Source organism: Triticum urartu, chromosome 7 (genome assembly GCF_003073215.2).
Source record: "Triticum urartu cultivar G1812 chromosome 7, Tu2.1, whole genome shotgun sequence".
Lineage (NCBI taxonomy): Eukaryota > Viridiplantae > Streptophyta > Magnoliopsida > Poales > Poaceae > Triticum > Triticum urartu.
The window spans coordinates 146,014,521-146,029,731 of NC_053028.1; the positions used below are offsets into that span (position 1 = coordinate 146,014,521).

Genomic DNA, 15,211 nt, shown 5'->3' on the forward strand with positions numbered 1-15,211 from the left:
TGTCCCCTTCTTAGAAATTGGAGGTTTTTTTTTCTTCTTACTGTCACTCCGAGGACTGAATCTTACGTGTTGTTTGTGCTCTTTGTTTTTTTTGCCCTGTGTGGTTGTGAAGTTCTTGGATAGTAAAGTTGAAGTTTACTTGTAGTTTCAAAAAAACGTTTAGCCGTAATTTCTTTGGGATTTGCTTGTGGCCGGCTATACCACTTGTTGTGCTTTGGAGCCATGCCAAACTTTAGTTGTAGTCTCTTTGTGTTGTTGCTTTGGGATTTGCTTGTGGCCGGCTATACCACTTGTTGTGCTTTGGAGCCATGCCAAACTTTAGTTGTAGTCTCTTTGTGTTGTTGCTGGTGGGTGTCTATATCAATGGTTGTGCACTATAGGAAAAAATCGTTGCCTTGTGTTCAACCATAGATCCAATGCAGTTTATCGGCCACACAACTTATAGACGATGTACGCCGAGCGCAAACACTAAAACCATGTCAAAAGATTCGTTCTCAACGAATAAGCCTCCCGGCGACGGGCCTCCGCCCGCTTTGTCAGAAACTAGCCTTTATACTTTATATGAATTCGGATCACAACATAACATATATCCCCCTTTTTCATCAGGAATTAGTAAAATTATGGCCGGCAATTTTCCTTCACAACATTCTCTTTGTACTGCCTCCTTGATTTTCCGGTGAAACCAAACTAAAATACACCTTTTCATCAACATAAGGATCACATCCACAGGACTGCAGTTTTTTTGTTAGCGTATAATTAGAAAGTCAACTTAAATAGGAACAAGATAATGTGCCAACTAGAGAAAATATGCATGCATAAATTGTACATGGGGAGAGAAGATTAACCAACAATGGCATTGCATTCCTTTCCTACCAAGAGGTGTTATTTGATGACATATAGAAAAAAAGTTATGCTTTAGGATGGCTTCTACGGAGAGGTGAACTTCCCGTGAAAAAAATAGATAGGTGAACTTGGAAGCTTCCAATAAAAAATTGGGTCTTTGGTTTTATATCGAACAATTTTATGTTCAAATGAATTATTACCAATCTCACTTTTTTTATTAAAACATAAGTTTTTAATAATGCAAAATTTTAACTAGATTTCCATATTTCACACTCGCCATTTCCCCTTCACCCTTTCTTATATCTAGGAAGCAATTAAGACTTATTGCAGGCAGTTGATTATTTCCATTTCACAACATTCTCTTTTTATCACCCCTCTAATCCTTGCCCGAAAAGTCACATACAACATACCTCTTATTATCAGCAGAGGGAGTATAATATAGATACAAACAACGATATCTATGTTGGGAGAGAAGGATCAACCAACTTTAACAAAGATTACTAGTTAAACTTCAATAGCAATTGTTCTTTCATGCTAGATCTACACAAAAAAAGCTCTCTTTGAAACCCTAGCTACCACAAAGCCGTCATCCTCGCCGACTGATTCCTTTGGTCTCCATCTATGGCGATTGGTTTTGACATCAGGCGGAGAAGACAATGGATCTCTGTGCTTGTGGGGACTCCTGGTATATGTTTGTGATGTCCTCCTCTGTCATTCGTCTAGGCGACAAGAACGCATCGGAATAAGTATACCCAACCTCACCCACGTCATGGTGGTGCTGGTTATGGCGTCAGCGCGGAGCACATGAGGTTTTTTCTCTCCAAAATCCACCCGCGCGGTTATGGGGGAGAGTCGTCGACCACAATGCTCCCGCCTCAGTTCTTGATGGCATCAATGTCGTCGTCAATAAGATCCCATAACGATGTTTTTCCATCAACATGGGGTTGGGTCTCATAGTCTGTCCTTCTCCTCCTTCTCCAACGCGACAATTCGTGCTTTAGATCATCTTCATTCACATCTCATGTCACCGTCGGACAACTTCCCGGCCATAGGTACAACGACTCCCTCACACCGGCGACGCGGAGCGGATGTGGCTCTAAGCTAAACTCACGGTGCGCCATCGGTTTGTGCACGTCAGAGACATCGACTAATCCCTCTTCGATCCATTTGTACATTTTTTCTGAAGTATGTTCTTGTAAGGCTCAAAAATTGCATCCCCATTTTTCTGAAATTGTACTGCATTACACAATTTTAGTAGTGCAATTTGCAGGGGCATAAAAATTTGAGGTTGCTTTTTGGTATTTCCTCAATCCCCATTTCCGCTACCCCTTCCTCTCTCCTTCCCGGTGTGGGGCTGCGTGACCGTTCACTGTTGAACGCCCACATGATGTGTATAAATAATCCCCCGCACATATGCCCACTCCCCCTCCCCTCATTGGCTCCCCCGCCTGCCTCCCCCCGATCGCCACACTCGCCGACCCCGCCGCGCGGCCACCGCGCCCGCGCCATAAATCAAGCTAGCCAGCGCTGCTTCACTTGAACAACGCCGCACCTCACCTCACCGCCACCGCACACCTCCCCTGCCGCGCCGCCGTGACAGAGTAGGAAGGAAGGCGCAGCGGCGGCGGCCGGCACGGCAAGATGATCACGGGCACGGACTTCTACCACGTCATGACGGCGATGGTGCCGCTGTACGTGGCGATGATGCTCGCGTACGGCTCCGTCAAGTGGTGGCGCATCTTCACGCCGGACCAGTGCTCCGGGATCAACCGCTTCGTGGCGCTCTTCGCCGTGCCGCTGCTCTCCTTCCACTTCATCTCCACCAACAACCCCTACACCATGAACCTCCGCTTCATCGCCGCCGACACGCTGCAGAAGCTCATCGTGCTCGCGCTGCTCACCCTCTGGAGCCACCTCTCCCGCAACGGCTCCCTCGAGTGGACCATCACGCTCTTCTCCCTCTCCACGCTGCCCAACACCCTCGTCATGGGCATCCCGCTCCTCAAGGGCATGTACGGCGACGAGTCCGGCAGCCTGATGGTGCAGATCGTGGTGCTCCAGTGCATCATCTGGTACACGCTCATGCTCTTCATGTTCGAGTACCGCGGCGCCAGGATCCTCATCACCGAGCAGTTCCCCGACACCGCCGGCGCCATCGCCTCCATCGCCGTCGACCCCGACGTCATGTCGCTCGACGGCAGGAGGGACATGATCGAGACGGAGGCGGAGGTGAAGGAGGACGGCAAGATTCACGTCACCGTGCGCCGCTCCAACGCCTCCCGCTCCGACATCTACTCGCGCCGCTCCATGGGGTTCTCCAGCACCACGCCGCGCCCCAGCAACCTCACCAACGCCGAGATCTACTCGCTGCAGTCGTCGCGGAACCCCACGCCCCGGGGCTCCAGCTTCAACCACACCGACTTCTACTCCATGGTGGGCCGCAGCTCCAACTTCGCCGCCGGGGACGCGTTCGGCCCGGTGGTGCGCACCGGGGCCACGCCGCGCCCGTCCAACTACGAGGAGGACAAGGCCGGCAACAACAACAACAACAACAGCAAGTACGGGCAGTATCCGGCGCCCAACCCCGCGATGGCGGCGCCGCAGAAGCCGGCCAAGAAGGCGGCCAACGGGCAGGCCAAGGGAGAGGACGGCAAGGACCTGCACATGTTCGTGTGGAGCTCCAGCGCGTCGCCAGTCTCCGACGTGTTCGGCAACGGCACCGAGGCGTACAACGACGCCGCCGCCAAGGACGTCCGCGTGGCCGCCGCCTCGCCGCGCAAAGGTTCCATTCCATAATCCATTCGACTGTCCTAGCCATTCTCGGCAAGTTAATTAGTGCCCGCGCTGATAATCTGCTCTGTTATTGGTAACCGATCAATCAATCACAGCGGACGGCGTGGAGCGTGACGAGTTCAGCTTCGGGAACAAGGAGAGGGACGCGGAGGCCGGCGACGAGAAGGCCGCGGCGGAGCAGGGCACCGCGGGCCTGGTGGCGGCGCCCACGGTGATGCCGCCGACCAGCGTGATGACCCGCCTCATCCTCATCATGGTGTGGCGCAAGCTCATCCGCAACCCCAACACCTACTCCAGCCTCATCGGCCTCATCTGGTCCCTCGTCTGCTTCCGGTAATCACTCCCTGCTCCCTCCCTAAGTATCCGCCGCCGGCGAGGTTAGCTAGAGCATCCGTCAGTTACCGAGCAGTTAATTGACCCGTTACGCATGCATGCAGGTGGAACTTCGTGATGCCGGCGATCATCATGAAGTCCATCGCCATCCTGTCCGACGCCGGCCTCGGCATGGCCATGTTCAGCCTCGGTGCGCTCCTCTGCTCTGCATTCGCATGCATGCATGCCAACCATGGTTCATTTCATTCATATGCAGTAGAATGGTGCTGACATTTGCATGTGGCGCATGCATGCAGGGCTGTTCATGGCGCTGCAGCCGCGGATCATCGCGTGCGGGAACAAGCGGGCGACGTTCGCCATGGCCGTGCGGTTCCTGACGGGCCCGGCCGTCATGGCCGCCGCCTCCATCGCCGTCGGCCTCCGCGGCACCCTCCTCCACATCGCCATCGTGCAGGTACGACCAGAGACGACGCCCGACCAACCAAACCAACCGAGCCGAGCACACACACTAGTACAACACAGGCTTGCACACTGACAATAACCGCCTTTCGATGAAAAAAGAAAGGGGAACACCGGTCAAGTGGCCGGCCGGGCGGGCACGCCGATAGGACGCCATGAGCGCATGCACTCCGCCCTGCCCCCTGCGCCGGGAAAGCGCGGCAAGCGCCCGCTTTCGCTTTACGCTTTCGCACGCACGACGCACAGCTTGGTTCTTGTTTGTTTACTAAGCTGCTGGTTCGTTCTCTTTTCGCAGGCAGCGCTGCCCCAGGGCATTGTCCCCTTCGTCTTCGCCAAGGAGTACAGCGTGCACCCCGACATCCTCAGCACGGCGTAAGTGCATGCGGCCAGCCCGCGTCCTACCACTAGTTAAAACCATGAAATCTGGCGGCGGGCGTGGGCGGAGATGCTCTCCACGCCTGCGCGCATTTTCGCTCTTGTCTCACCTGCCGCTCTCTTGTGCGTGCATGCAGTGTCATCTTCGGCATGCTCATCGCGCTGCCCATCACGCTCGTCTACTACATCCTGCTGGGGCTGTGAGCTAGCGGGGACACGGCCGGGCCGCAACCATGCATGCCGGCGTGGCGTAGGAGACAGACGGACAGAGGAGGGGACATGGGGGGCTGCAGCGGCTCCACGCGCCTGCCGGGGACATGATGCGTGCTTGTGCATGCCGGAGGCTAATTACTAGGATTCTTAATTAGGTGTAGGGATCAGATGGGGTGAGGGGAGGAATGTTTAGGGCAAGAGTTTCAGCTGTTGGTAAATTATAAAGGACTGCCAAAATCAAAGGAGGATCAATCCGGTTTGGGGTTTTTAGAAGATGTATGTACTCCATGGGTGTGTTGGGAGAGGTTTCTTTCCCTCCTGGAGGGAGGATGGCTTGGCTGGGTTGGGTTGGCCTTGTAAAATGGATGTCAATTTGATGAAATTAATGCTAGAGCTCTTGTTCACCTTATTACTTCTTTCTCCATCAATCTATATATTACTTGTACTTGGCATTTCAGCGTCTTTTAGGAGAAGATGATAATACATCATGAGCAGAACATCCTTCTCAATGTGTTGGCTATTGATGATGTTCCTAGCTCGGACCAATTTGGTACCAAAGGTTCACGCATCAACATCTTGCTAACCGAAATATCAATCGCTCAATAATTAAGTTCATTGTCTCTAAACATAATTTGGACTTACTCAATTGAATCTGGATATTTATTTCTTCTGTGGTAGAGTACCTAAATCTCCAGCCGCTTAAATGTTTAAAGGGGAATATATTATGTTTAAATTCCACATTATTGTAATAAGGAGGTGTAGATGGAACTTCTTGAATGTTTGTCTAATGTGGTCGTTCTGACACCTTAATTAGATTCCTGTTGGATTATATATTATATTATGTAAACTAAATTAGTTGAAAAATATACTCCCTCCATTCCACAATGTAGTGCTTCCTCTATCCACGTGATTCAACTTTGATCGTAAATTTAACTATCAAAACCGATTGCGGCGGGGGCAAAAGTTATATCAGTGAATTCGTATTCGAAAGAAGTTTTTAATTATGTAACTTTTTCTCCCGCCGCAGTCGGTCTCGTTCGTTAAATTTATGGTCAAAGTTCAACCTCGGGAAGCGTGGGCGCACTATATTTTGGAATGGAGGGAGTATCATCCAGCTAGTCACTACCTTATTTTAGGATTGCATTACATTCACCTCATGATTGCTCAGACGCATTTAGATTCATGCACAAGAAATGACCGACATACATATCCATATAATTGTAAAAGAATGTGGCCATAAAACATTGGGTGGAAAAAACAATTATTTTGCCGAAAAATGGTCATACCATCCTCAACCACGGTTTTCTCAAAACATTAACACACATTGTCTAAACTGGCATGCTAAGGGCCTCTCTGATACAGAGCTTCTTTGGATTGAAGGAATTTCATAGGAATCTGAAGGATTCCATTCCATAGGATTTTTACATAGGGAAGCCCTTTGGATCATAGGATTGAGATCACCAAATTCCTATGAAACCCATTGTTGTGCTACTCATTCCATAGGAATCTAAAACCTCATTCTAATTTTCCTTTGAGAAGTTCAATGCACTTAGTACACTCTATCTCTGATGACCCACAATTATAGGGGATCTATCGTAGTCCTTTCGATAAGTAAGAGTGTGGAACTCAACGAGGAGCAGAAGGAATGACAAGCGGTTTTCAGCAAGGTATTCTTTGCAAGCACTGAAATTATCGGTAACAGATAGTTGTGTGATAAGATAATTCGTAACGGGTAACAAGTAACAATTGTAACTAAGATGCAGCAAGGTGGCCCAATCCTTTTTGTAGCAAAGGACAAGCCTGTACGAGCTCTTATATAAAGCAAAGCGCTCCCGAGGACACATGCGAATAATTGTCAAGTTAGTTTTCATCATGCTCATATGATTCGCGTTCGTTACTTTGATAATTAGATATGTGGGTGGACCGGTGCTTGGGTGTTGTCCTTACTTGGACAAGCCTCCCACTTATGATTAACCCCTCTCGCAAGCATCCGCAACTACAAAAGAAGAATTAAGATAAGTATAACCATAGCATGAAACATGTGGATCCAAATCAACCCTTATGAAGCAACACATAAACTGGGGTTTAAACTTCTGTCACTCTAGCAACCCATCATCTACTTATTACTTTACAATGTCTTCACCTAGGCCCAAATCATGGTGAAGTGTCATGTAGTTGACGTTCACATAACACCACTAGAGGAGAGACAACACACATCTCATCAAAATATGGAACAAATACCAAATTCACATGATTGCTTATAACAAGACTTCTCCCATGTCCTCAGGAACAAACATAAATACTCACAAAGCATATTCATGTTCATAATCAGAGGGGTAATAAATATTATTAAGAATTTGAACATATGATCTTCCACTGAATAAACCAACTAGCATCAACTACAGCGAGTAATCAACACTACTAGCAACCCACAGGTACCAATATGAGGTTTTGAGACAAAGATCAGATACAAGAGATGAACTAGGGTTTGAGAGGAGATGGTGCTAGTGGAGATGTTGATGGATATTGACCCCCTCTCGATGAGAGGATCATTGGTGATGACGATGGTTTCGATTTCCCCTTCCAGGAGAGAAGTTTCCCTGGTAGAATAGCTCCGCTAGAGCCCTATATTGCTTTTGTTGGGAAACGTAGAATGAAATTTTGATAACCCACAAGTATAGGGGATCGCAACAGTTTTCGAGGGTAGAGTATTCAACCCAAATTTATTGATTCAACACAAGGGGAGCCAAACAATATTCTCAAGTATTAACAGTTGAGTTGTCAATTCAACCGCACCTGAAAGACTTAATATCTGCAGCAAAGTATTTAGTAGGAAAGTAATATAGAAGTAACGGTAATAGTGGCAAAAGTAATAGTATTGTTTGTAGTGACTGTAATAGTGGCAACGGTAAAGTAACTAAGCAAAGGTCAATATATGAAAAGCTCGTAGGCAATGGATCAGTGATGGATAATTATGTCGGATGTGGTTCCTCATGCAACAGTTATAACATAGGGTGACACAGAACTAGCTCCAGTTCATCAATGCAATGTAGGCATGTATTCCGAATATAGTCATACGTGCTTACGGAAACGAACTTGCATGACATCGTTTGTCCTACCCTCCCGTGGCAGTGGGGCCCTATTGGAAACTAAGGGATATTAAGGCCTCCTTTTATTAGAGTACCGAACCAAAGCATTAACACTTAGTGAATACATGAACTCCTCATACTACGGTCATCACCGGTAAGTATCCCGATTATTGTCACTTCAGGGTTAACGGATCATAACTTAATAGGTGACTATAGACTTGCAGGATAGGATCAAGAACTCACATATATTCATGGAAACATAATAGGTTCAGATCTGAAATCAGGGCACTCGGGCCCTAGTGACAAGCATTAAGCATAGCAAATTCATAGCAACATCAATCTCAGAACATAATGGATACTAGGGATCAAACCCTAACAAAACTAACTCGATTACATGATAAATCTCATCCAACCCATCACCGTCCAGCAAGCCTACGATGGAATTGCTCACGCACGGCGGCGAGCATCATGAAATTGGTGATGGAGGAAGGTTGATGATGATGATTGCTACCTCTTAAGCACTGCGTTGGTTTTCCCTTGAAGAGGAAAGGGTGATGCAGCAAAGCAGCATAAGTATTTCCCTCAGTTTTTGAGAAACAAGGTATCAATCCAGTAGGATACCACGCGCAAATCACCTCCTACCTACACAAACAAATAAGAACCTCGCAACCAACATGATAAAGGGGTTGTCAATCCCTTCACGGCCACTTGCAAGAGTGAGATCTGATAGAGATAATAATAATAAGATAAATATTTTTGGTATTTTTATGATATAGATTGAAAGTAAAGATTGAAAAAAATAGATTGGAAACTTGTATGATGGAAGATAGACCCGGGGGCCATAGGTTTCACTAGTGGCTTCTCTCAAGATAGCATAAGTATTACGGTGGGTGAACAAATTACTGTCGAGCAATTGATAGAAAAGCGAATAATTATGAGAATATCTAGGTATGATCATGTATATAAGCATCACATCTGTGACAAGTAGACCGACTCCTGCCTGCATCTACTACTATTACTCCACACATCGACCACTATCCAGCATGCATCTAGAGTGTTAAGTTCATAAGAACAGAGTAAAGCTTTAAGCAAGATGACATGATGTAGAGGGATAAGCTCATGCAATATGATATAAACCCCATCTTTTTATCCTCGATGGCGACAATACAATACGTGTCGTTTCCCTTTTTGTCACTGGGATCGAGCACCGCAAGATTGAACCCAAAGCTAAGCACTTCTCCCATTGCAAGAAAGATCAATCTAGTAGGCCAAACTAAACTGATAATTCGAAGAGACTTGCAAAGATAACCAATCATACATAAAAGAATTCAGAGAAGATTCAAATATTGTTCATAGATAATCTTGATCATAAACCCACAATTCATCGGATCTCGACAAACACACCGCAAAAGAAGATTACATCGAATAGATCTCCAAGAGAATCGAGGAGAACTTTGTATTGAGATCCAAAGAGAGAGAGGAAGCCATCTAGCTAATAACTATGGACCCGAAGGTCTGAGATAAACTACTCACACATCATCGGAGGGGCCATGGAGTTGATGTAGAGGCCCTCCGTGATCAATGCCCCCTCCGACAGAGCTCCGAAAAGGCCCCAAGATGGGATCTCTTGGGTATAGAAGGCTGCAGCGGTGGAAATAGGGTTTTGTGGTTCTCTCCGATGTTTTCAGGGTACGTAGGTATATATAGGAGGAAGAAGTAGGTCGGTGGAGCCACGAGGGGCCCACGAGGGTGGAGGGCACGCCCAGGGGGTAGGCGTGCCCCCTACCTCGTGGCCTCCTCGTTGATTGCTTGACGTCCACTCCAAGTCCTCTGGATCACGTTTGTTCCAAAAAATCACGCTCCCGAAGGTTTCATTCCGTTTGGACTCCGTTTGATATTCTTTTTCTGCGAAACACTAAAATAGGCAAAAAACAGCAATTTGGGCCGGGCCTCCGGTTAATAGGTTAGTCCCAAAAATAATATAAAAGTGTATAAATAAGCCCATTAAACATCCAAAACAGAATATATAATAGCATGGAACAATCTAAAATTGTAGATACGTTGGAGACATATCAAGCATCCCCAAGCTTAATTCCTGCTCGTCCTCGAGTAGGTAAATGATAAAAACAGAATTTTTGATGTGGAATGCTTCCTAACATATTTCTCAATGTAATTTTCTTTATTGTGGCATGAATGTTCAGATCCGAAAGATTCAAGATAAAAGTTTAATATTGACATAAAAATAATAATACTTCAAGCAGACTAACTAAGCAATCATGTCTTCTCAAAATAACATGGCCAAAGAAGGTTCATCCCTACAAAATCATATAGTTTGGTCATGCTCCATTTTCGTCACACAAGAATGCTCTCATCATGCACAACTCCGATGACAAGCCAAGCAATTGTTTCATACTTTAGTAATGTCAAACTTTTTTCAACTTTCACGCAATACATGAGCGTGAGCCATGGATATCACACTATGGGTGGACTAGAATATGATGGTGGGGGTTATGTGGAGAAGACAAAAAAGGAGAAAGTCTCACATCGACGCGGCTAATCAATGGGCTAGGGAGATTCCCATCAATTGATGTCAATGCAAGGAGTAGGGATTGCCATGCAACGGATGCATTAGAGCTATAAATGTATGAAAGCTCAACAAAAGAAACTAAGTGGGTGTGCATCCAACTTGCTTGCTCACAAAGACCTAGGGCACTTGAGGAGGCCCATTGTTGGAATATACAAGCCAAGTTCTATAATGAAAAATTCCCACTAGTATATGAAAATGACAAAACAAGAGACTCTCTATCATAAAGATCATGGTGCTAGTTTGTAGCACACGTGTGGAAAAAGGATAGTAGCATTGCCCCTTTTTTTGGCCTTCTTTTTTTATTTGGCCTTTCTCTTTTTTTGGGACAATGCTCTATTAATGATGATCATCACACTTCTATTTATTTACAACTCAATGATTACAACTCGATACTAGAATAAGATATGACTCTATATGAATGCCTCCGGCGGTGTACCGGGATGTGCAATGACTCATGAGTGACATGTATGAAAGAATTATGAACGGTGGCTTTGCCACAAATACGATGTCAACTACATGATCATGCAAGGCAATATGACAATGATGATGCGTGTCATAATAAATGGAACGGTGGAAAGTTGCATGGCAATATATCTCGGAATGGCTATGGAAATGCCATAATAGGTAGGTATGGTGGCTGTTTTGAGGAAGATATAGGGAGGTTTATGTGTGATAGAGCGTATTGTATCACGGGATTTGGATGCACCGGCGAAGTTTGCACCAACTCTCAAGGTGAGAAAGGGCAATGCACGGTACCGAAGAGGCTAGCAATGATGGAAGGGTGAGAGTGCGTATAATCCATGGACTCAACATTAGTCATAAAGAACTCACATACTTATTGCAAAAATCTACAATTAATCAAAAACCAAGTATTACGCGCATGCTCCTAGGGGGATAGATTGGTAGGAAAAGACCATCGCTCGTCCCCGACCGCCACTCATAAGGAAGACAATCAAATAACACCTCATGTTTCAAATTTGTTACACAACGTTTACCATACATGCATGCTACGGGACTTGCAAACTTCGACACAAGTATTTCTCAAATTCACAACTACTCAACTAGCATAACCTTAATATCACTATCTCCATATCTCAAAACAATCATCAAGTATCAAACTTCTCTTAGTATTCAATGCACTTGTATGAAAGTTTTTTATTATTCCTATAAGTGAAGCATGAGAGATCAATTATTTCAATAAAATGAAACCACCACCATGCTCTAAAAGATATAAGTGAAGCACTAGAGCAAAAACTATATGGCTCAAAAAGATATAAGTGAAGCATATAGAGTATTCTAACAAATTCCAATTCATGTGTGTCTCTCTCAAAAGGTGTGTACAACAAGGATGATTGTGGTAAACTAAAAAGAAAATACTCAAATCATACAAGACGCTCCAAGCAAAACACATATTATGTGGCGAATAAAAATATAGCTCCAAGTAAAGTTACCGATGAACGAAGACAAAAGAGGGGATGCCTTCCGGGGCATCTGTCGGTGTCAAAACCGACGGATCTCGGGTAGGGGGTCCCAAGCTGTGCATCATGTATCAATGGGTAACAGGAAACAGGGGACATGATGTTTACCCAGGTTCGGGCCCTCTTGATGGAGATAAAAACCCTATGTCCTGCTCTTGTTTATATTGATGGAGTATCAAGTACAGAGTTGATCTACCTCGAGATCATATGTTGTGGTGTAAAACCTGAGGGTATGATGAATAATGTCATAATCATCTATTGACTAGCCTGGCCTCGGCTTATATAACATACCAGAGGCCTAGGATAACAAGAGTCCTAGTCGAATACGTCGGTGGAGAGGAGTCCTTGTCTTGATCACCAAGTCTTGTGGAATCTTCATCGTATATGTCTTCGGCTGTCCAAACTGGCCCATGAGTAAATGACCATGGGGGTCCTCGGCCCAATCCAACTGATCGGGAGACGATGTGGTGAGTACCCCCTAGTCCAGGACACCGTCAGTAGCCCCCTGAACCAGTCTTCAAGTTGGGGACGCTCCTTGGTTCTTCCGAACTATTCTTCGCCTTCGGTCGTCGGTCTTGAAAATTGGTTCAACAAATCTTCACATCTTCTATCTTGAGGATTGCCGAGCTAAATCTGAAGATCCCACACGTCGGGTATCCGAGGAGCCCTTTAAGTCTTCGGCCTTTATCAATGCCTTGTTATTTTTATGCCACAACTTGGGTTTGAAGTTGTTCCAGGGCGGCAATGTCCTCTTGCGTCCGAGCTCCAACGCCGTACTATATTCGAGGTATCGTCTGCAGACGAGCACCAACGTCGGACCGCTTCCGAGCTCCAACGCCGGAATGTATCCGAGATCCAACGTCGGACTATGTCCAAGCTCCAATGCCGGACTATGTCCAAGCTCCAACGCCGGACTATATCCGAGGTGTCATAGATCACCTTGGTTCAAAAAAGTAGAAAGAGTTTAGCCAAGCTTAATGCCGGAAATGCTCTCTATGGGGCCAGCCACTCGCGCCCGAGCTTTATGCCAGACTGCTTCCGAGGTGGTGCACCACCCCAACTATGGGCCTATTTTTTGTCAATATTTTTGATTGGTGCAATTTATTCTCTACCGAGATATATAGCCAGTAGCCCTCAAGGCGTGTATCGGTCTAAAACCCGAGATGCACCTGAAGGATGACATAAGACCGCTGATCCCGGTAGCCGCTGAGACTCAGGTTGATTTGCAAAATCAGTCTGAGGATCAACTCCTAGCTCGGCAGAATACTCCGGGACACAAAAAGCGGTGTGCAGAGTCCTCGAGACTCAAGTTGGATGCGGCTGACCAACCTAAGGATCATAATCTCCTCAAAAACTATATTGCACTTAAATTTACTGCACTGGATTGCCAATGCAGTAGCCCCCGAGACACTGGTCGGGTGGCAACACCAGATCAGGGGATCGATGTGCCCCTTTAATATTAGTAAATGATAAGCCCGAAGCCCAGTAGCCCCCGAGTCTTAATGCGGGCACGGGTGGACGAATTAAGGATCGATATCCAGAGTAAAATCACAAATTATGTGTAATGATTCTATGTATCCAAGTACTTTACATCATTAATGCTCGGATCCCCATTGTACAAAACTTTGTTGGCCGACCATCGGCTTCCACCTCCTCGGTTAGTAGCCGAGGAGTGTTTGTCCTACTTTATAAAGCCTTTATGAGGGCAAAGATTTATGACAAACAAGGCAATCTGGCCATACAATTTTATAAACAAAGGTATGCAGAGAGATATGTTATATTACTGTTTAACATAAGAAATGTCTTCCAAAGAAAATAGTTCCGCTATCGGTTCCTTTCTTTGGGTTGTCATGCTAAGCATGGTCATGAAACCTCAGCTCTAATGTAAGAGCAAAATATTGAGGATTTAGTTTGGGAGGCCAGCTACTAGCCCCCGGTAGTGTTCCATGACAGTCGAGGTCAAGCCGTAAACACTTCGGCCAATGTTATGAATGGCCCGTAATTTAACACGGGGTGACCTATATCGATCTTATAGTTTAACACAGTCATCAGGTCACTGACCAGTTTGCGCTTATTGTGACAGTCAGTTTTCGACTTTCTCCACTGAGGCGGTTAACCATGCTAGCTGGAAGCACAATCGTAGTGGTTCTCCCTTTGCGCACCTAGCCGAACAAAGCGGAACGTAGGAGGCAAGCACAGGAGCTGGCAAACCCAACTATTGACCGAAGACACAATTCGAAAAAGATACATATATAGCAATATCCGAGAATGTTTTTGCCGAATCTCTAAAGGTGTCCGGCGTTGCACTGCGAGACTTATGCTGGAAACACACAAATAGTTTAAAAGTGCCATAAGCCTGGAAAACCAAAAAAATGTCAGTAAAAACTTGATGTCCGAATAAGATCAAGTGTTCGGTGCCAATCCGAAAATTGGAAAAAATTGTGCTTCTGTCGTGCTTTAACATGACACACCCGGTCTCAAGACTTCACGCGGGTCAGCCTGCGGCTTCAAGCTCATTATCCCAAAGGCGGAGTAATTCTCCGAGGTCAGTTTATCAAATTAAACTCGAGCGGCTTTTAGAGAGAAGACAGGCCATCCGGCTATTGACCATATACTCGAGTCAAAAAAGGAGCAGTAGAAAAAGACTTTGCAACGACCAATAAGAAAACACATTTACTATAAAACAACTCATATAAATTTTAAAAGCCCCCAAGTGACTTGGGTAAAATAATTTTATGTATAATGATTGTATGTACCGAAGTACTTATATCATATCTGTGTTCACCCGAACTTTAAACGCGTCTTAACCGACCATCGGCTTCTCCCTCTTCGGCCAAGGGCCGAAAAGTGTCATGTACTCCACCTGTCGAGAGTATCGATGGTGTTTCCGATGGCCAGGCAATCAGGCCATAAGGTTGTAACAAACAAAGCGCGCTCAGGGAACTTATGCTATATTACTAACGAAGTGTAAGAAGCATCTTCGTAGAAAATAGTACCTCCACCGATACCTTTGTTCGGTTGCTCATTGTTACTATGCGACT

At 45.8% G+C, this 15,211-nt stretch overlaps 1 protein-coding gene across 1 annotated transcript; it reads left to right on the plus strand.

Moving 5' to 3' along the window:
* Positions 1-2,266: 2,266 nt before the first annotated feature.
* On the plus strand, positions 2,267-5,425 carry LOC125521853 (probable auxin efflux carrier component 1c). The gene is made up of 6 exons (XM_048686913.1): positions 2,267-3,625; positions 3,732-3,969; positions 4,074-4,159; positions 4,266-4,423; positions 4,724-4,800; positions 4,941-5,425. Exons 1-6 carry the CDS (start codon positions 2,485-2,487, stop codon positions 5,005-5,007), a joined length of 1,767 nt encoding a protein of 588 aa, XP_048542870.1. The 5' UTR covers positions 2,267-2,484; the 3' UTR covers positions 5,008-5,425.
* Positions 5,426-15,211: the final 9,786 nt, after the last annotated feature.

Excerpts from the sequence above, each read along its gene's own strand:
- LOC125521853 (XM_048686913.1), top strand. The coding sequence starts at position 2,485 with ATGATCACGGGCACGGACTTCTACCACGTCATGACGGCGATGGTGCCG. Across the intron at positions 3,970-4,073 it reads TGGTCCCTCGTCTGCTTCCG|GTGGAACTTCGTGATGCCGG; the intron begins GTAATCACTCCC and ends GCATGCATGCAG. Across the intron at positions 4,801-4,940 it reads CCCGACATCCTCAGCACGGC|TGTCATCTTCGGCATGCTCA; the intron begins GTAAGTGCATGC and ends GCGTGCATGCAG.